A 27,752-nucleotide genomic window follows, 5' to 3' on the forward strand; every position below is an offset into this window, starting at 1 on the left:
TGGACCTCATTAGTATGCACATAATAGATCTAGGTGAGTCCATTTCATCCGATAGCATGAAGTATGGAGCCTCCTATTGGCAGCTTCATGATCATGATATCGTCACTCTAATAATTGGATATTAGATCATGCGTCATGTAAACCTTATCAGGTATTAAGGTTTATTAAAGATGGTTCTTACCGTTATTTTGGTAGTTGCAATCACGTGCTTCCTAATTAGCGTTTTCTTTTCGCATCATTCGTGGGATCTGGCCACTATCGGTCTGGTCGCTGCACAATTCGAGTGCCTAGATTTGGCACCTGTGTGTGACCCTTACACTTCATCACTCTTAACATGACAGAGATAAAGATAAAGATCCTGCACTTGGGGAATTTCTTCCGAGTCTAGATTCAGTCAATGTACAGATATGTGGTAATTGAATATGTCATCTATCTCATTCGAATCTCGTGCTCCTTAATCAATAATCTTTAAGCGAGTTATGCACTGGCGAAGTCCAACCTATTGTTCATTACTTTGGCTTCCAGCTTTTCGATGTTCAAACACGCAGTGAGTATCTGTCGGGCCGATATAAACCAGACAGAGTCAAGTCAGCTTACATTACTAAAACAGAAAAGGGTTGATACCCCTCTGCTACCGCCTTCCTGAAGCAGCCTTACCGCCCAGTACCTTCAGTCTTTGATTAGCGGGGGCTCAGCTGGCAGAAACACCACTGGATTCTCTTGTAAACTAGATACATGCTGTAGATCGGACACCTCGGTACCCCACCTCCCGAACATCTTCCTGAGGGAGGGCATATATTGACGGTCAATCACGGATGTTCAACCCAAGATCTATTTTACTTACATTCTCTCCTAACGTAATTCACGGCTGAGAGAGTCACCTATCTCGACGCTCAAATTACGCTGCATTTTATGGTAAAATATCGAGATAACAGTTGTCGTGGAAAAGTGGAGAGGTTAATTACAGTGACATGGGATTGATCCATATCCAGCTCAGGTTTCCGATGTGTTTGTATGTAATATGCGGGTAGCATTTCGACATTTGTATTGTCACATGAATACTCTGATCTTCAATCAATCAATCTTTCTTCTGATGATTCCGGTAGTTCTCATTCGGTCATATGTATACTAGTCTATACTAATTCAGCTCGCTTTGACAACAATTTAATGGCTTAATCTAGATATGCTACTACCGTACTTAGAAATGCATATACTGAAGTAATAAAAGAAATAAACATCCAGTGGTTAGAATATAGACGAATGAAATATGGTATATAATATGGTGTTCCTTAGGTGAGTATCGACCGTGTAACCCGCTTCGCCGTGGAGTACGTCACATATCTTCTATTTGAGTCATAATATCATTTGAACGCGAATTTAACCTGCCGTTTGCTGTCATTACTGAAAGGAACGCTCGATCCTAAGCTTCCCTCCGAGATCAACCTTTAGATCCACGGCTTTGGCTCTGTATATCGTTAGAAAAGTAGAACCTCGTGGACTTTTTGACCTCAGTGCCATTGATAGATGACTACAGGACAGATTACTAGGCCCCACGTGGATTTCTGGTCAGGCACTTGACCCATTCTACTTGTCCTCTCTTTAAATAAAAGACACACGACGAATTCTACCACTTGACCAATGATGCTGGAGCCGAAACCATAACAAAGCAAGCCTTATTAATGGAGACGTCTCTCAAATAGCGGAGATCAACGCAATCACCACCAAGCCATTCAGTCCTCTGTCTGCCAGTCGTTCATCACTCAAGAGAACAAACAAACGGCCCCTACTCAGCTCCAATTTGCATGACACCATTGCTGCCCTAGGACATTTTGCTTCACTGGCTCATGTTGGCTGTTGGTCCGGGTTGCTGTCCACATATGTATCCGATAAGCCATCAGTTTCAAGAAGTGCGTTATCAATTCCTCGTCTTCATAATATTGGAGTTGTGTTCGTTCAGCAGGCTGTGGCCACCCTATATCTCCCGTGATCGTAGGGGAATAGTCCCCGGTGACTTTGAAGGCATAGTCCATCGCAGGAAATGAAGAAAGCTTTCCCGTTGTGAAGCTCCCCCAAACCCGCCAAACATGGACTCCCCACAAGATTACAAGGGCAACACCTTCCAAGAACAAATAACTTATAAATGTTGCATTGTTAACAGTTATCTTGAAGGAAGTTGTATCCAGTGAGGCTTTCGTGTGGAATTTGGGTGGAAAATTATTAAGGCTTGGATTCACTATACCATTCTCGCTGAACCCCACTATCAAAAATGCGGACATGCTCTTTAATGCCTCGTTAGCTTTAATAGCCCAGTCAGTGGTGCTTAGAGGCTAAGCATCCCAGTACATCTAATTAAGTGAGGTGATGTTTGGTAGGCCAGCAGCGGTAAAATTGAGTAGCCAATCAAACCCCGTGAACAGCACATCGATGCCGACAGATTCTGTTGTGTAGTTTGCGAGGCTAGAGACCGAGATGATGGTTTCTGATGACTCGACCCTGTTGACCTCGACTACTCGGTCGTTTGGTCATGCGTCCTCCCGTTTACACCTGCATAGATTGCTCTGCAGGTTTGATGGTTCTTTCCAGGACCGACGCTGTTCTTTGTCTTGTAGACCTATTTAGGTCTTTCTCTTCTTCTTTTCCTTCTTCTTCTCTAGATCATCTTCATCATAGTCTAGGTAGACATTGATTCAGATCCCCCTTCTTTTCTGCTTCCTCCGCGTAGGTGTCGATGACACCATCAGTTTCATTTCCTTTCACGCTGGAAGAGTTGGCTACTAGTGTAAACACTGAGTCGTACCCACAGTATAAAGCTGGCTTGGATTAGAGAAAACGTATTTTCCATTCAGATTGCCTAAATCGCAGCGCGTAATACCTTCTTGAAGTATCAGTATATAATGGAAGTGCCTTTGGGAGAAAAGCTCATACTTGCAATAACTGACTCATTCGAAGCGTTACTTTTTGCTAAGCAAACCCAAACACCCAGATGACTCGATTTCAGCGTATGGCTAAGCCTCTCCCCATACATCCGGCAGTCTGAAGATTGAAGCCGATAATGTGGTGCCCAGCCTCTTTTGAATTCCATCTGGATCGTAGGGGCATCATAAATAGTGACCCGAGAACTATCGGGACAATCCATAGACGTATTCATTGATGCCGGCGTCCCAGGAAAGATGTACGAATCACAACGGTCAAAGCAGGACAGGGGCGGGGCAGTAGCCGCGTATGCACGGTTAGTGACCAAGTCATAAGAATATGCCAAGGCGGAATGTGGAACATGGTGGCTTGTATTGTTACTTAATGCCGCTACAGCAGAACCATTGAAGGAACCAACACTAGCTTGAACGGACTGAAAGGAAATCAGCTTATAGACTATCCCAACCGATGTCTTGACTTTTTTGCATCTAGGATATCAGCTTTGGCCAAATCCTAAGCGGGATATGCTCGCTTATGGAAAAGAACAATACCACTGACCCACATCGTGGATGAGAGGAGTATTCTAGATATTGAGAGGATATTCAGAATTAATTTTTGACTAGACGATGCACATTTTACTTGACAATATCAACTCACCTTGCGCTTACCAAACATCGAACTTTGTATGATGGCTCACGGCCAGTGAAAATTCTCCACAACCCCACGAATCCAGTTGTAGGAGCAATACTTAACATGGTAAGGGGGTTGACACCTCCTGTTCTCGTTGCAAGGGACCAGGCAAGTACTTCAGAAGTTTGGTAGATAGCCCATGTCGTCACAGTTAACGTAAAGCTCTGGAGAATTCTTGAAATTGAGAGGGTAGAGCTGAATTTTAAGTGCACAAGTATTACTGAGTTTGTTGAGACGGTGGCCTTTGCAAACCACGTAGTGGCAATGAAGGCTATTGTTGCTAAATCGGTTGATAAAACGTGTCCCGAACTCTCTCGAAGTATCTTCACTTTTTCGCCCATGTCGATAGAGACAAATGATTATCATGAGATGCAGAACCATAATACAATCGCGTAGTTCACTGAGTTTAGGTCGGTGCTCATCCCCTACAAACCTGCACCGGTTGAAATAGAGCTACTTGTGGTAGGGCTTGGAGATGGAGGGTCGAAATGCCCGCCTGAGCGGACCCTATCTAAAGGGGATTGGTATAGCGACCCCCCTGTCATATGGTGACTCCCCCCTGCCTGAATTCTTAGGTTTTCAGGCACCAAGGCAAACATTTGTCTTGTTTGCTCACGGAATAATATTCTTCCACGCTCCCGCTCTCACCGCCCTCACCGCTTTCTACCACTATCTCACCATCTTCCTCACCGCCCTCACCGCCCTCACCGCCCACCCCCAAGATCCACCACCACCACCAAGTCCTCCGCAACCACCACCAATCTTTCTTTCTTCGCGTAGGCGTGGTGGGCGTAGTAGCCCTTCGCGAGAGGATTCGGAAGATGCGGAGGATTCGGAGGTTCTGGCAGAGGATTCTGCAGAGGATGAAGAATCCACCATCACCCGGGCAACCAGGAGATCTGCCAGGTCCACCAGGCCTACGCAGTAAGGCAACTAGGACTGCTTATACTACTGATTGTAGTACTAATTAGATTTGTATGAATATAATGTTCTCTGTCAAAAACGAGCATTTAACGGTAGATTACATAGTGGATTTACTATGTAAACCAGAAAGGTAGACTGTAGAGACCAAAGTGGCAGGGTGATGGTGGGCAGAAAGGGTGGCAGAAAGGGTGGCAGAATTTAGGCGGAGAGGGAGTACTGGCAGAACTTTTGGCAGAAAAAAAAATCGTAGCCTTGATGCCTGAAAGCCTAAAGATTCAGGCAGGGAGAGGGGTCACAATATGACAGGGTGGGGGGGGGGGGGGTCGCTATACCAATCCCCCATCTAAATTTGTGCATTCCTACTACCCTTCCTAATTCAACCACCTACCATGCCACCAATTCGCTCTGAAACTCGACAGAAACCAGCCATTCAAGAGGGTAGGTCTTATCGCCCTTTCTGATATAAATAATGGCTGAATCAAATATCTCCGCAGCAGCGAAGCTATACGAAATACCCTACACCACACTATATGCGCGCGCTAACGTGGTAAAGGCCGAAATTTACGTGGTAACAGACGCTTAAATGGCCATAAACTGACCCAATAGAAAAGGATTCGCTTTTCAAGTAGTTATATCCATGGACACGCGTGGAGGAGCCCCTAGGCCAGCTATTGTAATGGCTAATATCCTTGTTGCTACGCGCGGTAGTTACCCTCCGCCTACTGTAGACTCTGTTACACTCCTCCGCTCCTCAATCTAGTTCACATGGACAGATTGCCAAATTACCTCCAATGAGCACAGCACCCTGATGTGGATTAACCATGGTTGTGCGACCCTTAATTTTGAGTGTCCAGGGGAGTATGTGGCCCGACCATCTAGAGGGTTCTGGCCCACTTCTTAACCAATGTTGCCACAACATCTTTCACAATATACTCACCAGCTCAGCTCATGCATAGCGTGACCATACATGGAGGGCAAGCTATATATATGAATGAGTCACTACAAATATAACATGAAATCACTATTGCAGAACTACCCGAGCCATTGCCTATGTTACAGGAGGCACATCCTTCTCGGCCACGTTCACCATTCCCCTATTGAATAACAAGGTACCTACCTACTCCAAATAGACGGGATATGGGACTGTAATTTAACGGCTTATAGTGCAAGGTCCGGAGAATGTCTTGTCAATGACATGGGCGCTGGTCAAGACGAACTATACTGCAAATGTGCGTGCAAGCTCGAGAGAGTTCTCTCTATGAGAGACTGTGATCTTCGTATCCTAGTTGGACATTCCAACATGCTAGAGAGCCTGACGCCTGCCTTCATTACCGAGCACGATGATGATAACGATGAGAACGAATGGGAATTTGTTACCGACTCTCACCGTGAATGTGCAGATCGGTCGGAAATTGGCGCTTTTTCAGAGCATGTTGAAGATTTATTTCCAGTGTTCCGTGGGGTTTCGGTTACAGAACGTGAGCTGCCATTCTATGAACACAAAACCGGACCGTCGTCGTTGAAAATTCACATATCGTGACGTGCCCTGTCTTACCTGCTTCGCCGGAGATCTTGGGTCCTTTATGTCGATATTCAGTCACTCTCTAGTTACACATATCTATATTGGAGTACTCTGATTAAATGACACGTTACTTGTTTCTGCCAACCCCCCCCAGGAAATCTTTAGTGCTAGCAGTGAATTCAGTGAAAGACTCTTCATTGGTGGCCGGGCCTCTCTGCCGGTCGGTCATCCATGGCACTGGATTAATGGTGACATCATTCCACATCATCCCACATCATCCCACATCATCACATGATCCTAATTTCCTCTGGATGAAATAAGTTTTCGTTTATGTTCTCGCGCCTATCGCTCTAATTTACTCTAATCTACTGAGCGTCGTAATTCCAAAGCGTTCGTTCAAATTAAAATTCATAGTCCCGCTCTCGGCTAGCTGTTATTGTCGTGAAACATATGGAGTTTCATCTACTTCGTGGTCGACCCTTTGAGACTTTAGAACTCACGTGCTTCTAAGCTCGTGAAGATTTAGAGACTTATATCTATTACCTTATTCAGCATGTCAAATGAACAATGGATGGATGTATGGTTCTCCCTCACCATGTAGACTAACGAGTAAGGAATAGCATAAGGTGAAACTTATAAGTTTTGGGATCCCCTTGCCACCTTTATTTCCGTAACTCTATTTTACATTAACTAGGCCTATATATATATAATATAGGATATACTCTTCGATATCCTCTAGGTAGATACTAAAGAAGGTTAATAACCTATTTCCTATATCGAATGGAATTATGATAATAACCTAAGGAGATATTTATTACAGTTCTTATTCTTCTAGTCTCTCTTTAGGTTAAGTAATCCAAGTCTTCTTACTTATATCTAAGCTGTTATGATATTCGATGAGGCTATCTCCATATTGATATTGGAGCCTCAGGCAACCGCGGGCCGAGGATTCTGCCAAGGCGGTGGCTAACCAGCGGTCAGCCAGTGACCCCGCGATAACGATTCGAAACAGTCACACTGTGTTACGCGTTGCCGACCGGTCACTGTGAGTTAGAATGTTCACGGGTTATGCTTGCCTAATTCCAACTGCGGATTCCAAGAGTATCTCTCAATCGTACCGTTGCCTCGCGAGGCCTTACTGCGGGATGGATCCTGTTGAGTATCTTGCAGAACGTGCCAGAAGTGCGCGCCAAGTAAGTCAATCACTAAGTGTTACCACTGAGTGAATCCCCTACTTGTAGGTTGGGTTGTCTTGAAGGTGAACTGTGAAGTGCAAAGTACTAAAGGTAGTAACCGAGTAACAATGTAGGAAAGGTGCTGTCCTAGTAACTTGAATGATTGATCGCGAAGAACTAAATACATGATGCGAAATGAGTGTCCTTATATATCTAGCCCTTCCTACTCCCGACCTACTCCCTGGGAGTAGATCTGGAGTCACCGTATACCCCATCGCCTACTCCTTGGAGTCACGCTGGGAGTATATCCTTGGCGTCACGTGTGGTTTTACCGGGTCCTTGCACTTGTGGTGTAATCTGGGTGTTGGTAAAATGGTGGCCGTTTCCTGCGTCGCGCTAACCGTCTCATGGAGTAAGCGGGTATTGGTTGTGACGGTTAGCCGTAGGCCGTTTCTGGCTTCCGCCCAGAGTGTCTGCCTTGGGGCCCTGCCGGGGCTCGCCCAAGTATACCGAAACGCACGTGACAACGCTAATCCTTAGCGTCCGTGGGATGATTGGCCCTCCGTTGTCCTCAAATAACTGCGGCCCCCGCGCCTCTTGAGGTCCGTAACATCATCCCCTCCTTCCTTGTCCTTTGTCCTCAAAGGATTTAAACGTTGGCCTCTCCCCCTCAGGTAAGTGCATGTTTTTCTTCTTTTTCTGATTTCCCCATCGGCCATGTCCCCCTTGCAACATGCCTGTTGATAACAAGACTCGCAAACAAAATAGGCTCATCCAATACCAGTCCATTCTGACCAACGGGTCCGTTTCCGAGTCGCCTTGCGAACATTGTCTTTCCCGTGGTGTTGATTGTGTGATGGACTCGAAGCACCGTAATTGTGCCGAATGCACCCGTCGCGGTCGCAAATGTGCGAAGAAGTTCCACAGCGAGTCCGAATGGCAGAAGGTGCTTCGTGAACAGAAGAAAGTTGATGATGAGCTCGCTCAAGCCGAGCAACAACAGATGGAAATAATGATGAAAATTATTCGTCTCCGCAAGCAACGACAATTCTTGCGAACTCGTAATGATCGGATGTTGAGTCACGATGCCGAGATAATGGAGCAGTTGGATGCTGAGGATCCTCTCAGTGCTGAGGATCTTGCGGAGCTGGATCGTCTCGCCGATGCCGAGGATGCTCGCGCTCTTGCCGCCACGTCAGAGAATCCTACTCTGACCCAGATGCTGGAGATGAATCCGATGTCGCCGTCTTTCTGGGGCGACCTGGGCCTCTCCGTGGGTGGCGTTGGTGGAACTGCCGAACCAGCCGGTGGCAGCCCATCAGGTTCTCGATAGGTTCCCAAGTGTTCTCCGTTGTATCGTATCCTTTCCATTTCACCAGGTAGTGAGGCTTTCCGCTGACCTTGTTCATGTTCAGGATTTGTTCGACCTCATATTCGTTTTCTGTTTCTTCTTCTACTTCCACATTGGTAGCGATTTCGGCGTTTTTGGGTGCTTTTTCCAATAATGAGACATGAAAGGTTGCATGGATGCGTCGCATGCCGTTAGGTAGCTTTAGACGATAATTGAGCGGTCCTATTTTTTCCGCGATTTCAAATGGTCCCAATTTGAGGTGGTCGAGTTTCGCGCTGGGTCGTCTGGTGCGAATGTTGCGTCGCAAGAGGTAAACTTTCTCCCCCTTTGAAAGTCCGGCGCCTCCTGGCGCGATTGGTCGTAGTAGAATTTCATGCGCATGTTGAGAAACTCGATGTCCCTTGACAGTTGTAGATGAAGCTGTTTCAAGCCAGTCGCCAATAGTCGAGATGACTCCGCGAGTGGTTGTTTTCCGATTGGTTCTCCGATAATAGTGGGATTAAGCCCATAATTTGCGAAGAAAGGCGTTTCTTTCGTGGTTGCATGCATTGCATTGTTGTATGCGAACTGCGCCATTGGTAGTAATCCTGCCCAGTCGTCTTGCTGGAAGTTCACGTAGTGTCGAAGGTATTGTTCTAAGGTCTGGTTGACCCGTTCCGTTTGTCCATTGGTTTGCGGATGGTACGCGGTAGAGAGTCTATGCTCGATGCCAAGTTGATCCGCCAGTGACTGCCACATGTTGGATGTGAACAGCTTGTCCCTATCCGAGGTAATCTTGCTCGGTGTTCCATGATTGGTGAATACATATCTGAGTAGTAGGTTGGCCATCTGTCGTGCATCGATGGTTTCCGTTGTCGGTATCATGTATGCATATTTGGTTAGTCGGTCGACGACTACCATAATCATGTCGTTACCCTCCGAAATGGGTAGCTTCGTGATGAAGTCCATGGTAATCCATTCCCATGGTTGTTTCGGTGTTTCCGCCAATTTCAGTTCTCCGTATGGTGCGTGTCGCGATGATTTGTTCCGTTGACATGAATCGCATTGTTGAATGTACTTTTTGACTTTTCTGTGTAACGCTGGGATGTAATAATTTCGTGTAATTTTCTCGATGGTCTTCTCAATTCCGTGGTGTCCTTGTGTTGTTTCGTCGTGGTGCAATTTGATGATTTCGTTTTGAAGGTTCCCAGGAACGTACACTAGACTGTGGATGTAGACTAAGCCGTCCCTGGTTAGTGCAGTGCTGTTGCCTAGGATCTTCTGTATGGATTCGTCATTGGTGGTTGCTTCTCGAATCCTGTCGATCCATTCGTCGTTTTGCAATTCGCTGGTTGCTGCGAGTGTTTGATGGTTGTAAACGATGTTTCCTTCCTGATCCGTGGTTAGGATCGCGGGTACTGCCTCCTTGGTTCCAAGTTCGTAGTCCGGTCGTCGACTTAGCGCGTCCGCTACTGCGTTCTCAGTCCCCTTGCAGTGTACGATCTTGAAATCGTATTCGGCCAGTGTTTCTGCGTATCTGGCTTGTCGTCGAGTGAGTTTCTTTGTTGTGGTGAAGTATGTCAAGTTGTGGTGGTCCGTCCTGACCGTCACAGTATGTTTTGCTCCTTCCAAGTATGCCCTCCATGTTTGGAATGCCGACACTATAGCCAGTAGTTCCTTGTCGTGGACATCGTAGTTGAGCTCTGCTGGGATCATCTTGCGGGACCAGAAAGCGACAGGTCTGAGCTTGCCGTCCTTTCCTGGTTGCATGAGTTGTGCTCCGAGCGCGAAGTCTGATGCGTCGGTTTCGATGATGATCGGTGAGTCGTAGTTGAATGTCGCAACAATTGCCTGTCCGGCTGGTTTGTTGTACATTCCTTTGAGTGCGGTGAACGACTTTTCCGCCTCGTCGTCCCATTTGAACGGTATTCCCTTTTTGGTGAATCGGTAGAGTCCGGCCGCATACTTCGAGTACTGCGGTATCAATTTCCGATAGTAGTTGGCAAGTCCAAGAAAGCTCTGTACGTCTTTGACGCACGTTGGTGTTGGCCATTCGAGGATGCTTCTGACCTTGTCTTCTTCCATCCCTAATCCGTCGGGACTAATGGTGTATCCGAGAAAACTGGTGTTCCGGACGTGGAATTCACATTTCTTGAGCTTGAGCGTGACCTTTGCCTCCCTTAACCGTTGTAGCACCATCTTGTTGTGCTGGATGTGTTCTTCCTCGGTTTTCGAGAATACGAGGATGTCATCAAGGTACGCGATGACGAACTTGTCGAGGTATCCGTTCAAAACGTGAAAGATGAATCGTTGAAACGATGCTGGTGCGTTGGTGAGTCCGAATGGCATGACCTTGTATTCGAAGTGTCCGAATTTGGTCCTGAATGCCGTTTTCCATTCGTCCCCTTCCTTGATCCTAAGTCGGTTGTAGGCGTTGGTAATGTCGTATTTGCTGAAGTATTTCGCTCCCTGAATGATGTCTTGGATTTCGTTGATTAACGGTAGTGGATGCCGGTCCTTGAGGGTAATGTCGTTGAGTTGTCGGTAGTCAACGCACATTCTGAGTTCTCCTCCCTTCTTGGGTACAAACAGGATTGGGTATCCTGCTGACGATTTCGAGTGTTGAATGTTCCCCTTCTTGAGGTTGTCCTCAATATATTCCTTCAGTGTCGCTGACTCCTTCTGCGACAGTGGGTAAATCGGCATGAACTTTGGTTCTTGGCCGTCCTTGATCTTGATCTCATGGTCAAACGGACCATGCTCTGGTAGCTCACCGTCTGGTGGTGGCGTAAACACATCCTGGAATTCCATGTATTCCTCAGGAATCTTGTGCTCTTCCTCTGGTGATCCTGTTGCACAGAGGGTCGTTGCGTCGTCTTGGACGAGAACATATTCACTTAGTTCCTCGTCTGTCATGTCTGGTCGTTGTTCCGTGGTGGCGATGTCTCTGATGTCGCTTGTTCGTTTGTTGGGCCTGCCTCCTGGCCGAAAACTCCCCTTAAGTTCTCCTTCGTGAGGGTTCTCATGAGTTCCTGCTTCCCCCGAGCTAGGTCTCTTCAGCGTCATGGGTTCATTTCTCCCGGTCCACACCTGCGTAGTCTGTCGACACGAGCATCTGTCGAAGACGATATTTCCTACTCGCCAGTCGATGGCTGGGTTATGTTTCCTCAACCAAGGTACTCCAAGCACCACATCATATTCTCCGAGGTGTGTGACGTCGAAGTTGATGATCTCGAAGTGGTCTCCAATGACCATTGGCAGTGGTCCGCTTTCGTGCGTGATCCCTGGTCCTAGGCTTTCTCCGTTTAGACCGATGATTGGTGTTGGCCGTGGCTTCTCCACGCCTTGGATCTTGTACTTCTGTTTGTACAATGGGCTCATGAAGTTTCCTGCAGCTCCTGAATCGATCATCACTCTAGTTGGTCGAAGCATGATGTTGGCAGTAACTTTCACATGTGCTCCCCACGCAGTTGCTGCAAGGTGTTGTTCGTTGTTTATCCTCCGGTCTCCGTGCCAGAGTCCCGCGTATTCTGGGCTCCAATTAGGTTTCTTTTCCCATCGTAGCGGCTTGGGTTCCAGGCTTCTGTCGATCTTTCCTTGATAGTGTGTCATGCAGTCATTGTCGTAACATCCGGTCGTAGATCTCAGTCGGTGATCCGGGTGTCGAGCGTATCCTTGGCACGAACACTGAGTCTGCCAACATGGGCAAAACCCATCCTCAATTTCAGGTTTCAGTTTGTGTAGTTCGTATAGTTGGTTGGTGAGTTCGAGTGTTCGGTCGATCTTGTTGCCGATGTCTCCCTCATGATTCCTGAATAAGCCGTGGAGTTCATTCTGTATGCGGTTGATGTCTGCAATCACTTCCGCCTTCTGGGGTTTCTTCTGAGGCTGTACAGTAGTATCCGTTTCTGGGAGCTGGGGTGGAGTTTCTGGGATCTCCGGGGTTCCTGGTGTCTCGATTGGTGTCTTCAGGATCCCTACGCCCCACTCCTGGGAATCGTCGGATAGTTCCTGGGAGTCGGTGGTGTTCCAGGGACCGTACTGGGTCCACCCTTGACTCTCAATATTTTCCCAATCAATCTCGGGAAACTCCGTCGCGTGCTCTGCGCTGTTCAGGCCGCGGTATTCGTCGTTGCTTTCGAAGGTGTCCGTGGTTTTTCCCTTCGATCGTTGCCGTAGCTCATCGATTTGCTCTGGACTCAAAGTTGTCCATTTGGCCAATAGTTTGTCGACTTCGTCTTGGATTGGTTGTTTGACCTTGGGTCCTTTCCTAACCAGTGGCTTCTCGGTAGCCCACTTGGTGACCTGGTCCTTCAGGTGCTCATACTCATCTGGAGTAGCCTTGGTAATGGCTTCCTTCAGGCGCTCCGCTCCGTCGTGAGTGGCCCTGAGTTGTTGGGGTCGTACCTCGTCTTGAGTTGCCCGTAGCTGTTGTGGTTTTGCGTTGTTGCGTCCGTTACGCTCACGCGCCCATGGCTTTGCGTTGTTGCGCCGATTGTGGCACTCACGCGCCCGATGTCCTGCTTTTCCACATTCAAAGCATAAGTTGTTATCTTTTCGTCGTTTTTCTTCTTCGGTTGGGAGCCTCGCTGCGTCGAGCTCCATTGGTCGTGGTCCATAGGGATCGCTGTCCCTACTAGGTCTGTTTGGTCGTTTGTCGTAGCGATGGTGTGATGGCCGGCCAGTGCCTCGGCGCCATCCTTCAATTTCTCTTTTCTCCATTTGTCGGTCATACAGACGGTTGTCAATCCGTACCGCTGTGTCGATGAGTTTTTCCATGGTATCGGGTCGGTCGATTCGTGCGAGTTCATCTTTGATGTGCGGCTTGAGTCCGTGGTCGTAGTACGGGATCAAAGCGTAGTCTTCCCATTGCAATATCGCTGCAAGTTGCATGAATTCGGCCGTGTAGGTTGATGCTGATCCGGTCTGTCGGATGCGCTTCAGCTTTCGCTCAGCTGTTTTCTTGGCGTCAATGTCACCGAAAGTTCGTTCCAGGTGTTGTCTGAACGTGGTGTAGCTAGTGAAGATAGCTTGAGTGGTGGTAGACCATTCGGTGTTGACTTTTTCGTAGTACTCCCTGATGTAGGGTTCAAGCCAATCCCACGCCTGTCCTCTGAGGTAGGCTGACACGAAGATGACTTTACTTCCTTCGGTAATGAGGCGTCCCTTGTTGACGTCGATATGGATGTCCATCTGAGTAAGGAACCCTCGTAGCTTGCTTCGTGTACCGTCAAAGGTCTCAGCCTTTGGAAGCTTCGGTGCTCCGATAGCAGTCGCTGGTGCAGAAGCGACGACCTGTGCATGGAGTTGCTCCATGTGGTCCTTCACGCTTGCTGCATGTTCATTGTAGTTGCCTCCCAGGGTGTTCAGGTTGCTTTCAAGTCTTTTGATGGTTTCCTGAAGTGCCTGGATCTTTCTCTCCTGCTCGTCCTCCCAGTCGTCCTCTCGCGCCGCTGGAGGGCGAGGAGTCTTTCCTCGTGGGATGCTGTCGTTGCCTGCCATGATGACTTTGCTTCACGGTTCAAAGACAGGGCGATCAATGTGTTACGCGTTGCCGACCGGTCACTGTGAGTTAGAATGTTCACGGGTTATGCTTGCCTAATTCCAACTGCGGATTCCAAGAGTATCTCTCAATCGTACCGTTGCCTCGCGAGGCCTTACTGCGGGATGGATCCTGTTGAGTATCTTGCAGAACGTGCCAGAAGTGCGCGCCAAGTAAGTCAATCACTAAGTGTTACCACTGAGTGAATCCCCTACTTGTAGGTTGGGTTGTCTTGAAGGTGAACTGTGAAGTGCAAAGTACTAAAGGTAGTAACCGAGTAACAATGTAGGAAAGGTGCTGTCCTAGTAACTTGAATGATTGATCGCGAAGAACTAAATACATGATGCGAAATGAGTGTCCTTATATATCTAGCCCTTCCTACTCCCGACCTACTCCCTGGGAGTAGATCTGGAGTCACCGTATACCCCATCGCCTACTCCTTGGAGTCACGCTGGGAGTATATCCTTGGCGTCACGTGTGGTTTTACCGGGTCCTTGCACTTGTGGTGTAATCTGGGTGTTGGTAAAATGGTGGCCGTTTCCTGCGTCGCGCTAACCGTCTCATGGAGTAAGCGGGTATTGGTTGTGACGGTTAGCCGTAGGCCGTTTCTGGCTTCCGCCCAGAGTGTCTGCCTTGGGGCCCTGCCGGGGCTCGCCCAAGTATACCGAAACGCACGTGACAACGCTAATCCTTAGCGTCCGTGGGATGATTGGCCCTCCGTTGTCCTCAAATAACTGCGGCCCCCGCGCCTCTTGAGGTCCGTAACACACTGCATCTAACCTGCGCCCACTGTATGAGCGATGGGTTGGCTATACGGTGGCCTATCGCTATGGTTTCCCCCTCGAATCGTGTTTGATTCTTGTTTGCACAAAAGATGATGTATTTAAATCAATGCTTGAGGAAGTGGGATCTTCCTTCCTCAAGAAACAGTCTCTGTGATAATCTGACTTCGTGCTTTGCTCTCCTACCTAGTTGACAGGCCGACTACCCTGCAAGTAGTTCATTCATAACACTTTTGATCTCTCTTCTAGATCGGTGGTACTCTTCCACAATCGTGGCGCTTCTGCTTCTTTCTCGGAAGTGTGCACGACCGACATACTCATTCCAGTGTAACTAGACACTACATTGAGTCCTATCCAACACCACAACTTTATGGTCACCGACTAAAGTCCGACAGTTAAGATCTATAAAAAGATTTCTAGGGTCTCTACTCCTTAAAAGGGTCTAGTAAACCTTACTAGATAGAAGGCCTAGTCTATAACCTAAAACCTAAACTTAGAAGGACTAGTTAATAGTAAGCTACTAGAAGGTAGCTAAAATAGTTCCGTAGTTTTATTAGGCTTATTAGTTAATTTATGTATCAATAGAGACTATTTAGGATAAGCGGAGTATATATTACTCTTAGGCTTCTTCTACTCCCGCTAAGGTCTCTCTAGAGATCATATAGACTTTCCGAATAGATCGTAACGATATGGTTAATACTATAGTTTTAGATAATTAGGTAATGCAGGAACGTTTTCCTTTTTATAATAGGAGCTAGTTAATACAAGATGATGACTCGGCCCTATTGACCTCGACTACTCGGTCGTTTGGTCATACGTCGTCCCGTTTACACCTGCATAGATTGCTCTGCAGGTTTGATGGTTCTTTCTAGGACCGACGCCGTTCTTTGTCTTGTAGACCTATTTAGGTCTTTCTCTTTTTCTTTTCCTTCTTCTTCTCTAGATCATCTTCATCATAGTCTAGATAGAGACATTGATTCAGATTCCCCTTCCTTTCTGCTTCCTCTGCGCAGGTGTCGATGACACCATCACAAGAATTTTCGAAGACTTTAAAGTAGTACTTTCTATTCGAAAAGACCCTTCGTCCTACCTATTATACCCTTACGACCCTTGAACCTTAGGCCTTAGGTACCGTCTTAACGTTATAATAGAGAAGGAAGTTGTCAACATGTGGATATGTGGTTATGTGATAGACCCACTAATCTAATCCCCCGCTCTAGATCTTATACAAAAAAGATCTATCAGATTGATCCTCAACGATCTCGCATTGAATTGCCTACCTAGGCAGGAGACTATGTGTCGGACTTTAGGCAGTGACCATAAAGTCGTGGTTATACACACAAGAAGATAGTGTGCATAAGGGTAAATACTCAACGTAGTGTCCGAATACACGGTTATAAGTCTATCGGTCGTACGCACTTCTAAGAAGGAGAAGCACCACGATTGTGGAAGAGTACCACTGATCTAGAAGAGAGATCAAAAGGGATGATAAACTTAATTCAATATAGCTAGGAAACAGGGCAGTATTTATATCATAAGAAACATGGTAAAAGATCACATGAAAGATCAAGAGATTGGAGTGTTATATAGTCTCCTGCCTAGGTAGGCAATTCAATGCGAGATCGTTGAGGATCAATCTGATAGATCTTTTTTGTATAAGATCTAGATGTAGAGAGGGGTTATATGAGTGGGTCCTTCGTCATGTGACCCCACAACATCCACATGTTGACATTAACGATAATAATACCGAAACTAGTAGAGAAATCGATAAAAAACGACAGGGAACGTAGTTAGCTTAATAGAATTCACTATAGGGAGGGGAGAAGGAAGAAGGGTTAGCGAGGGAGTGGGGACCTACTTAACACCCAATTCTGCCGTCCCACTCCGCTTTCCTAACTAATCGCCGGTAACGCCCAAACCATATAAAAATTATGCTAAAATATAATTTGAATCCTCACCAGTCCAAGGGATAAGTTCAGCTGCGCCATGAATGATAAGAGAGTTGGAGCTAAGCTAGTGTGTTGATCTTAAGGGTATCTCTGCTAATTAACTGAAGAAGCCAGGCGTGTTATACTACCATTATATCTTACGGAACACGCTGATGATTTTTGTTGCCCGAGAAGCTAGCTTTTTATTGAAGCAAAGTATCTAATTGCACCCCTTCGGCAATTTTTCATACAAGAATGACAAATTTAATATCGTAAAAATATTATTCAGTCAATTGAGGAGAAGTTCGCGACCAGTGACAAACAGGGATCAGTAATAATAGCGATACTACTGCTATGCGCTGAAGACGGGGCTTGCTCTAATCTTGTTCTAGAGCCAATCATATATCCAGCCACCTTGGACATTCTTGACCACCTTTACTCGCGCTGCAAAAATGAACATTTTATAGTCAAAGTCCCATTGCAGCTACACCTGGAATTTGAATGTCATGAACTTACATCCTGGATTATTAATATGAGCGGAGGCCGATGGGCAAGGGCTTAAACAATCGTGAGGTCTCCTAGTTTCTGTCACGGGCCAATGCACGGGGCGAGACGACCCGGGTGGCGACGCTAAACCGCAACGGGGGTGCTAAACCGCGCCGCGTAATTCAGAGGCAGCACCGGATTCGTGATAACCAACTACACCATCCGGCCCGTTATGTATATTTAGTCCGAGCTAAATACCAAGATGAATATCATATTCTCGACATAGAAAACTTGTCCAAGTCACTCCATACATAATATACGCACTCCAAACGACTAGAGGGGCCATAACGCAGAAGAGCTTTGACAGATCGACCTGATTCTCCCCAGTGCAACATTGCTTACACTGTCATTTCTCAATGCCATCCATTGGAAGCTGCAGAGCTCGTTTCCTGCGGCTTTGGAGTGGTGCTAGCTTGCGGCTGCTTTGAGCTAATACTTGGTTGCTGAGGAGCTGGTTCTGCTGCTTTCAGGCAGTCATTTGGCCGAACAGCTCGAATGCAGACCGCATGCCCGGCCAGCATGTTGTCGCAATAAGGATGAATCGACGGGTTCAAGCTTAGAAAAGTGGCCAAATCAAGCCCTGGGTGCATATTGACAACGTCGTTGCAGGTCTCTGGAGGAGTTCGGAGTTGGGGTAAGTACCAAGCAATACCTGCGCATGTTTTAGCAATCCTCGATCCCATGAATGATAGTCAAGTAGGCCAGGAGTAACTTACAATCTCCCACTTGTTGAGCCTGTAGCTCTACTCCATTCACAGTGGCCGAAAAGAAGAGGCTAACTCCCATAAGGAGAGTTCGAAGATTCACCGCCATCATGTTGAAGCAGAAAATTGAGTCCGAGGAATAAATGGCAACGAGGCAATGAATGCGTTGGAGCGAAGAATCTCTTGCTCTGTTGGGCGGGGACGACTACCTCCATTATAAAGGACTGAGGGTTACAACATACCTTACAGTCGTGGCATTCCATTGCGCGTGACGGCGACATGGGGAAATGCTTTGGGCAAGCGTTGACGGCCCCGGGCCACAGCTGTAGGTAATTCAGCCGATTGGGCAGTTATTCATCTAGCGATGGCTGGAATGCCACATTTTGTCTGGTAACAATAAATAACGAAAATAATTCACGCGGCCATTAATATGTCGACTGGAACACCGGTGGCCAACACATTCAAGGAGGATAAAGGTTCCGTACTCTCGCTGCGCACGGACGCAAAATAAGCGCATCAATAGTAGAGGAACCTGTTGATTCCACAATAATTAGGCGATCGGCGACATCTTAAACCTACTAGCCTTCTCGGTTCAAATAAAAAAAGATATACAGACATAGCTAGAGATAGAAATCCTAGTACACGCTACTCCTTATCATCTCTCTAAACCAGAGCTTTGCGGTGACTCTGAACAAATATATATATATATTCGAACAACCCAGAGAGGAGTGGTGGTATGAACTGATTGTCAGGGAGTGATGTGATAGGAGAGGCCGAGGCTAATGGAATACTAACTTGAAAAGATAGACTTTCCAGGCGAAAACTTTCTGAAAAGTGATCTGTATCTATAAGTCCGATAATGGTAAACCTAGCAGAGGCATCTTCCTGCACTTCTACAGGGGCAGTTTCGTGCTCGGAACGCCGAAACAGTGAGAACCAGGTCCCCTTCACTAATTCCTTCCTTCACACCAGCGTAGTTGAATATTGATTTCTTGGATAGCTCCGATGGTGCCCTCCGGTAATATGCCAATAAATGCCAGCTAACGGCTATTTAGATCATCTATTCCTGCTTGCACTTTTTTGCGTGAATTATACGGTCTAGTCAATTATTAGCAATTAAGCTGTGCTCTTCCCACGGATGATGTGTATTTGGACGGGTTTGATAGCTTATTAGACTTAGCCTACTCCAACATGCCCCATGTCAAGAGTCTGTAATCTTCTTTCATGGGATGACAGGACAAACAGAATTTATCTGACCCAGTTCTACGATGGATGACTGTCCCAAGATTCTCTCCCCGTCTCTCGCAACAGCAATGATAAAGCGGGCGTCAATATTCTCAAGAGGAACGTGAGTTTCAAAGCCAGTTCGCTCATGGACCAGCAAAAGCCTGCCCTCTAGCAATGTTGAGGTCCGAGATGGGATCGAGAAAATCGCCCAATTGTTATAGCCCGTGGCACCGTTCCAGCTCATGTAGAGATCGATTGTATACGAAGTTGTGTGATTGACAAAGACAGCAGGATCCCAGTGTGGAGTAGCGCTCCAGGGAAATTTGAATATGCGGTAGGCATTAGCCGAAAATGTATCCTTGCCAAACTGCCCTCGGAGAACTACGTTGCCGTCTCCGTCATATTCCTTCAGTTTGGGTATCGATCCGCAGCCCACCAGCATGTGTGCTGGTCTTAGGCTTGAAAGGACCTGGAAGCTTCCTTGCGTTGCGCTCACAATATGGTCAGTTGGATCTGTCAGCTCGTAAATTATCCATGCCTTCTTGTTGACGAGGTCAACGTGGATGGCTAGTCCTGTTGATGGACCAGGGTCCTCATTGTCCATGGCAGCATTGTTGTAGAGAGTGAGGGCCAGACTTTCGTCGGTTTCGTTGTGTATACGGACGTCATGTTGCCATGCAAAGGTAACATTTTTACTCTCGAAGTCGCCGTGATTGTTGTTGTCACCCTTCACGATGCCGAGTAAGCGGATATACTCAACATCTGTAAAGCTTAGGTATACTAACCGAAAGTTGCCAGCGGACAGAACCATCCTTGTTAATATAGAAAATAGAGCGGATATGCCGGAAGTTGACCAGATATCCATATTTAGCGGAAGTAACTGAGTTTATATGGTAAGCGTCCCAGGCCTCATGCAACTCTTTCCCACCTTTTACGGCAATGCTGGAGTTGGAAATTGGAATATGGCTGAGTGCATCCCATTTGAACAAAACTTTGTTTGTTTTTATGTCGATTTCGTAGAAGAGAGAGTCCAAAACCCACATGTTGACAGTACCCCTTCTAAGATGGCTAGTATCCGTTTGGGTGAAATTGAGAGCCGAGACCAGCATGGTATTCTGAGGCGTAATGTAGTGCTCGTGGCCATCGATAAAAGAGTCAAAGTCTTTCCCACTTGGGGTGCGAAAATCATCGCGCAGAGTGACTGTGTAGATCTCCTTATATGTGCTGTCGAGGATATGCGTTGCTCCATATCCCAACACTCGTACATCTGGCTCTGCATCCCAGTACGTGATCACATCCTGGCCGAAGAGCTTTTGCATTTTAAAATCCAGGTTCTCCCGCTGTGGGCCGTGCCACACCAAGTCCCCATGGTTGTCAAAGATCGTTGGAGCGTTGCCAGCCTTGTTGGACTTTCGAACGCCTATAAATATGTATCCGGTGTCCGTTTCACCAGTCTCGCTGAGCGACAAGTGGGGGGGCTGCCAATTTCCTGTCCAAAATGATTGATGTGGCCAATCCGTCTCCCCACTGGTCAGCGACAGCAGCAGGTATAAAATCAAAAAAGAACACGCCATGATGAAGATTTCGTTTGCCGTCTGCTAATTTGTTCAAGGCGCATCATAGAAGGCGACAAAGGTTTAAAGACAACTTATGTGGGCATTAATCGACCGCATATTTATTATAGAAAGCAAAACTTCCGGGTTCCGAATCTCACGAGACCATCGACATCAATGACATAGATCCTGGTACACCTTACCATGGATCGCCCGGTAAACTACGTTGACCTTGGATGATGTACAAATAGCCGATCGATCTACTGCCTCTCTATTTCTCTAGCCAGAGCCAGAGGTTATGTATTATTGGCGAGGTAAATAATCTTTCGCTTACTGGCTTTAATCATGGCACGAGCTAGTTTGGTTTGGTAGGAGTATTTCTATCCTCCAGTCATTGGAATAGGGGGCCAAGTGTCATATTCGCTTATAATTCTTCTTAGTACGCGCATGAGCCACGTAGGGCTGGAAAAGCATCTCGAGCCTTCTTAGGGAGCTTTGTGATCACCAGCGAGCTGTGACTAGGGGCGAATGCCAGTGCTCGTCGTTCTTATATCCGCCACTTCTTGATTTCTTTCCTTAACCACATCATTCCACGTGGAATCTTTACCGACCTTTCAAATTATATTCGTGGGAGAAAATAAATAGAATCAAAATTCGGATGAATATCTCAGGAACAGACTGTGATGGCAATGGTAATCACGCCGTGTAGTGTTGGATAGTCTCTCGAGGCTTGTCACTCCGTTGCCATTGACTAATCACCCATACACCATAATAGCTCCTTAAATAAATTTGCTTCCAATGGTTATCATCGCCTAGGTTCTCGGAAGGAGTTGGAAGCGAAATCGCTCAAGGGACGTTTGGTAGGCGAGTCATGTCCCACAGTCCGAGGTATTTGTTAGGCGAGTCCTCGGGGATACGAAGAAGCGGCTGGCCGAGATTGAACGGAGGTAGCGTCAGATCGAGCTTTGCGTGGTGGAGGCTTGGTTCATTCATTCGTTGGAAGTTGGAGAACTTCTTCTGACTAGTCCTGGAGTCGCTAGTATAGCTTGTGGTGAGAAGTAGCGACGCCGAGCGACGGAATCGCTCTAACGCAGGAAGAATCATGTCGTTGGGTAGATGGATAAAAACATCACGACAGAGAAGAAGGTCAGCTGGGCGCGATTCATTTGCTGTTATATCAAGAATGTGTAGTTCATAACCACGTTGTCGTAGCTCGGCCCAGTTTGCACGTTCGTATATATCATAACCGACATAGTTGACCCCCCGGAGATCTATGGTGCTCATCCAAGCGAGATCACCGCAGCCTGCATCATTCAGTGTTTCCACCTGATATGTGTTCAGTATTTCAGCGAATTCCTTCCGAACTCGTCGGGTATGCTGTTCGCTGGAGCCCCACCCGCAAACAGTGTCCAGTGCCTGGTCGGGCCATCCCCGTAGAAATATTTCTGTGCTGTGTGATGATTCCCCAGAATTGAGTATTGCGGGATCGGGATCCCTTTGGAGCTGCAGGTTTGGATAATAATAATCCCAACCATCTGGGGGAAAGGTTTGATCCCATAAAGATGATTGCCCAAGTACTTGCGCCTTCGGCAGTACTTCCTGGAGTGGAAATTGTAGAAGATGCGAATAATAAAAACCACCGGTAACTAACCTCGTGGGCCAAGCAGTGGTGACGGGCTCCCACCTTAACGGATAATATTGAAAAGCATGGAAGCATTCATTCGCAATGGCTGCAGTCATTTCAATAACCGGGCTACTTGTCGGTCTGCTTTTTCTCATGCGGGATGAAATGTGAAAATTAGATCCCTCATCACTATATGTTGGGCATCGAAGCAAGAGGAAATTTGGGGTTACGCTGCTGCTCCTGAAAGACGGAAGTCGACGGATGTCTAGATCTATTTGATCCACGAGTAATGTCTCAAGGTTGTATACAGACGGAACGGAGTATATTATGGTTCCAATGACAAGGTTGATTGTTTTCGTATTCTTGCTGTATCTATGGTAGTGTGGATCGTTGACGACGAAACTCATCTTTGCGCACAGTGAATTGAAACACGGTAGAGGAATCCTATTGAAGTATCGCCGTTTTGGTACATTACCGTCGCTAATAATCGGAGAGCCGTACAGAGTGCTCATCTAGACCGCGGGATTTGACGATGTGTAGGTAGCACCTAGATCGTTATCGTTTTATGGAACTGTCTTAGGATAATTAGTAGCAGAACTTGTATCGTGTTTGTTTCATTTTCAGGACCTCATCGGGCTAAATTAAAAATCTGATTTTCACCACAAACGAGTTCGAGCCGGGCCTTCACTCTTCACCATGCGTCCCAGGGAACCGACTGTGTAATATAATGGATATCCCTTTCTTACCATTCGCGCTGCATGCATTTACTTTATGCTATCTGTTTCGTCTTCTTTTTGCACAAAGAATAAATGAAGTATTTTCGTCATCCTATTCTCAAGTATTTCAATTTCACAGCACCTTGTGATCCGTAATAATAACCTAAAATGAGCGATTGATCTATCTTGAAGGGCGGTGCTGGACTTATGGATCATGCCCAATGTCAATCAAACCTTAATATTGACTGGGTCCGTTGCCGACTGTAGAACTGTAGATCTAGGATGTGTTTCCAACATCAAGAACCGGTTCGGTCTGCTTTCGAATTCATGGGTGACATTAATGATGCAAGGTCCTCTACCCCGGTCCCGCTCACTGCCGACCTGGATCATAATCCGAGGGCCGATTTTGGAAAGTATCATTCTAGACCCTGGCAGTTGTCATTTAAAATCAGTTCTTTACTCTACATCTAATACGTTCGTGATAATTATTGTTCACCCCGCGCCACTGACAGCCCTAGAGTGTTATATTCCATTACAAAATCCCCCCTCAAAGATGCATATTAGAGCCCTTCTTGCTCTCTTTGCAATCACCGGCATCTCTGTTGCCACGGAATCTCCTGATGACAATGAATTTGACAAGAGACTGATCAGTCCCCCCGGCTGTTTTTGTTGCACTGGATATGTTGTGGGAAACATAGCTGGAACTCGCTGCGGCTATGGTGAGCAGGGCCACAATTGGTCTACCCAGTCAGCTTACTCACAAGCACTAGATGATTCCTATTGTGATAGTCGTGATCAGATTTGCTGCAATAAGGGTGCCATTGTCTGGCCTAAGATTGTTAGTCTACTCTTTTCATTTGCATGTCTCCTCTGTTGGGAAGTTAATCAGCCCAAAATTCCAGGATTCCTCCAACAGTAGCTCCGTGGTGTGCATAAGTTGAGTGGTAAAGGACACTGCTCTGACCATCCAAGGAGAGCTGACTGGAAAGCACGATCTCTCAAAGTGTGTTACTAATCTAAAAGTGCTGGAAATCATTCATCAAAAGCAAGCACATACTCTGTTTGAAACTGTCTGAGCATTTGTATATCATAATTCTGCTTTTATCTACTAAACAATCTACCAGCTTATCTTTCTAAATAGGGCTATCTAGGATTTCTTTCTTGTGTGATTTATAGTTCTTGATTCTCGGTTGAGCGCTTTGAAGAAGACGACCTTTTCATCATCAACGGCTTACCCGGTGGTTCAAACCTAGGGGTTGAACGTGACAGCAGTCCAGCGTTAGCTCTTCGCTTATATATCACCGAATTGAATTTAGTAGCCGACCACTAAACTTGGTGTGCGATTCTACAACTGGGGCCAACCTAGAATGGTCTCTAGGCCGGTTTACGTCTGCAGGTGTCAAAGTGTCATCAGACGGAAAAGCTCGAAAACAAATCGGTGCAACCAAGGCTCCAAAGCATTGTTACCAAAAAACATTACATACCATCTTACGGTATACTGTACCAGCTCGCTTAGCTATGCCCCTTGATTTGGGTACCCTGTAGTCATGTGGATGCAGGAGGAGTAAGAACAAGAACAAGAAAGAATTCCGATGAAGGAGTTGAGAAAATAATCATATAGACAGCAAGTAACTAGCTCTATGACATGTCTGTACGAACTAAATTCAGTCACATACATACATTCTTCCGGTTCAAATAGGCGATTATAACAAATATAGCATATTACTGACGCAGTAGATTAACTAGCAATCGTCTGAGGCCCCTCTCGTTATGGCTGCTAAACCCTCACCATGGCCCTAGGCTAGAGGGTATTGTGATTTGGGATACGTAAGGAGGAGAGTCGGTTACTTAGTATATGTAAGAGTCCCCCAGATAGCTACACCAAAAATTACATATGTAATATCATGAACTACGAGTAGTTACTTGTGGCGTCTAGCATAATGTGACATGTATTACCGTGGTTCGTTTCGATGGGGGTTGGGTCCGGGTTCGTAACCGACCCGCATTTGGGCGAGATCTAGAGCCCTTCGGCCTTGAAAGGTTATTTTTCTATTATGGATGCATCCGCTTTTTCATCAATTAGGGGGGTTTTTGCCGACGTGGGAAATGTATGGCATTCGTCTGTCCTCGATGATTATCCATCCAATTTTCATGTCGTCAAACGTTGTTCGGTAAAGGTTCCAACCGAGATATTCATGCCCAAGGAACGATGAGATCTATCGAGACTGCGAACGCACGATTGAGTTTCAAGGGCTTAAAGTTTAGCTCCACCACACTTCACCCCATTCAGAAAAAAGACTTCCATTCCGTTAGTGAATAAGCTAGAAAGCGATGTGGAGTAGCATTGAAAAACGGTTGAGGCGTATCGTTGTATAATTTGAGATTGGGTTTGAGATAATGATACGCCTTAAATTTCCAGGTTCTCAGGCTAGTTTGAGGGGTGTGTCAATCCTGCCGTGGCTCAACGACATCTTCGTTATTTTCAGTTGTCGGTCTTCCTTTGCATTTATTTTGTTGATCTTCATCTTGAACGACATCTCGCAAAACGAAATTCGTGTTTATGCCAACGCATATAAAATTGGCTAAAGCGGATTCTCACAACAATCAATGCTTGGACCCATAGATGCGGTTTACACCTGGGTCAACGGGTCAGATCCTATATGGAAGAGTGATAGGGACTTTTGGTATCAGCGCTGGGTCCAGGAATATGATGCACCTGCCCTTGATCTCCGAAATAGTCAGAACAATGGCTCTGATAAGGCGAATGATGCTTTCGCCGACAATCATTTCCGAGACAATGACGAGCTTCGATATTCAATTCGCTCACTGGAAACATATGCACCTTGGATACGGCATATATACATCGTGACAAATGGCCAGGTTCCTACTTGGCTGAACCTGGACAATCCCCGTGTCACAATTGTCAAACACTCGGAAATTTTCGAAAACTCCTCACACTTACCGGTCTTTTCTTCCACATCTATTGAGAGCAATCTGGATAGAATTGCTGGGCTCAGTGACACATTCATATATTTCAATGACGACATTTTTCTAGCTGCACCTATTTGGCCAGATGATTTTATCACACCATCAGGGGTACAAACCATCTACCTCTCCCACCCAGTTCCATTGGGCTATGATGCATATCCGGAGCATAGAGCTTGGTTTGAGAACAGTGTTTCGGATAAGCCCCAACTGCCATTTGAGCTCGAGTCTGATGATTACGGCTTCGTGGATGATGGGAATGGGGAAGTCAAAATTGAGCGGCTAGCCGGGAAAGTCTATGCCTCATCGGCATGCGATGTGGAAGGCGCAGAGATCCCACAGTCATTGCTTGACGCAGTTGTGGAGAGTGATGTCCCTGTAGGACACGGCCACATAAGCGTTGCCTTACACTCAACCCACAATCGTACCTCAGAGGACGTCGAGGCATCAACCACGCCAGATAGCATGCTAAGGCTGGAAACCAACACCAGAATAAAACTTGCTGCCCTACTAGATGCATTTTCGCAGTGCCCCCATGCCGACGACTTGGTTGCTAATGCAATCAGATCTGTGATAAAGGCATTCAACGGTCGCTTCCCATCCTCAAAGCATCTCCGAAGAGTCCCGTCTCACATGCCTCATATGATGAACAAGCAAATACTTACCGAGCTCAAAGGCATGTTTCCACAACAATTTCAGCTGAATTCAGCACATCGATTTCGCCACCCACAGGACCTGCAGGTTGGCTTTGCCTATTTCAACTATTTGATTAATCGCCACGACTTTCTATCGTCTAACCTGTGCGGGCTGCGGGATCAAGGCATTGAGGCCAGTCACATTTGCACAATTGAAGAAGGTGAAATTCAAAGCATCGAAAGCCTTCTGTACGGAACAAACCTACCCTCAGGGTTTCATGACTTCGTTCAAATGTGCCTTCATAATAGCTCTGAGTTTAAGAGCATCCTGGGATTACCAACGAGGACGGGAAGCACCACAGGCTTATCTATCGAGGACGTGGAGCGTTGCATCGATATGCCAGGTTTGCGATCGCGTTTGCAGAAGAAGGAATATAGACTGAAGATGGGAACCGATGTGACCTTTCAGATGCTGGGAGACGACTACCAGACCACTATCGACCAACTACAATCGATAAGAGACCGACCAACAAAGTTCATTTGTCTCAATGACGACATGAAGGGCCCATCGATTGAAGTGAAACAAGCTTTGAGGCAGTTACTTGAAGATCTGTGGCCTCTGCCTTCAACCTTTGAGCTACCGACTACACCGGTTAATTTCCAACGAGACACGGTAGCAATCTTGCATGGGTATGACGTGTCTCCACATCTTTATTTCCTTCTCAGTTTATTTGTTGGAAGCATCCTCATGGTGCCGTTATTTTTGCGAGTATCGAAGACCCGAGCTCGGGGCAAAAAATAATTGAATTGCCCTATGTTTGATGCAATTGGACTGTAGAAGGTTTTCCGAAGTTGTTCCATTTGATAAGAGATTTTGGATGGACCAATTTTGGACTTCTAGTGTGAGGAGTGTGTTGGTTGTTTGATTGGGGAAAAGCGTGGGCGGGGAACAAAAC

At 46.5% G+C, this 27,752-nt stretch overlaps 3 protein-coding genes across 3 annotated transcripts; 1 reads left to right on the top strand and 2 right to left on the bottom strand.

The window, feature by feature from the left end:
- Nucleotides 1-19,278: 19,278 nt before the first annotated feature.
- N7496_005511 (arylsulfotransferase family protein) lies at nt 19,279-20,857 on the bottom strand (the record flags this gene model as incomplete). Its single annotated transcript, XM_056698440.1, has 2 exons — nt 19,279-20,010; nt 20,069-20,857. The coding sequence occupies 2 exons, from the start codon at nt 20,855-20,857 to the stop codon at nt 19,279-19,281; spliced, it is 1,521 nt and encodes a 506-aa protein (XP_056556965.1).
- An 825-nt stretch (nt 20,858-21,682) lies between these two features.
- N7496_005512 (uncharacterized protein) lies at nt 21,683-21,940 on the bottom strand (the record flags this gene model as incomplete). The annotated part of the gene is made up of 1 exon (XM_056698441.1): nt 21,683-21,940. The coding sequence occupies one exon, from the start codon at nt 21,938-21,940 to the stop codon at nt 21,683-21,685; it is 258 nt and encodes an 85-aa protein (XP_056556966.1).
- Nucleotides 21,941-25,783: 3,843 nt separating this feature from the next.
- On the top strand, nt 25,784-27,598 carry N7496_005513 (stealth family protein; the record flags this gene model as incomplete). Its single annotated transcript, XM_056698442.1, has 1 exon — nt 25,784-27,598. One exon carries the CDS (start codon nt 25,784-25,786, stop codon nt 27,596-27,598), a length of 1,815 nt encoding a protein of 604 aa, XP_056556967.1.
- Nucleotides 27,599-27,752: the final 154 nt, after the last annotated feature.

Source organism: Penicillium cataractarum (genome assembly GCF_028827025.1).
Source record: "Penicillium cataractarum strain IBT 29864 chromosome Unknown utg000004l, whole genome shotgun sequence".
NCBI lineage: Eukaryota > Fungi > Ascomycota > Eurotiomycetes > Eurotiales > Aspergillaceae > Penicillium > Penicillium cataractarum.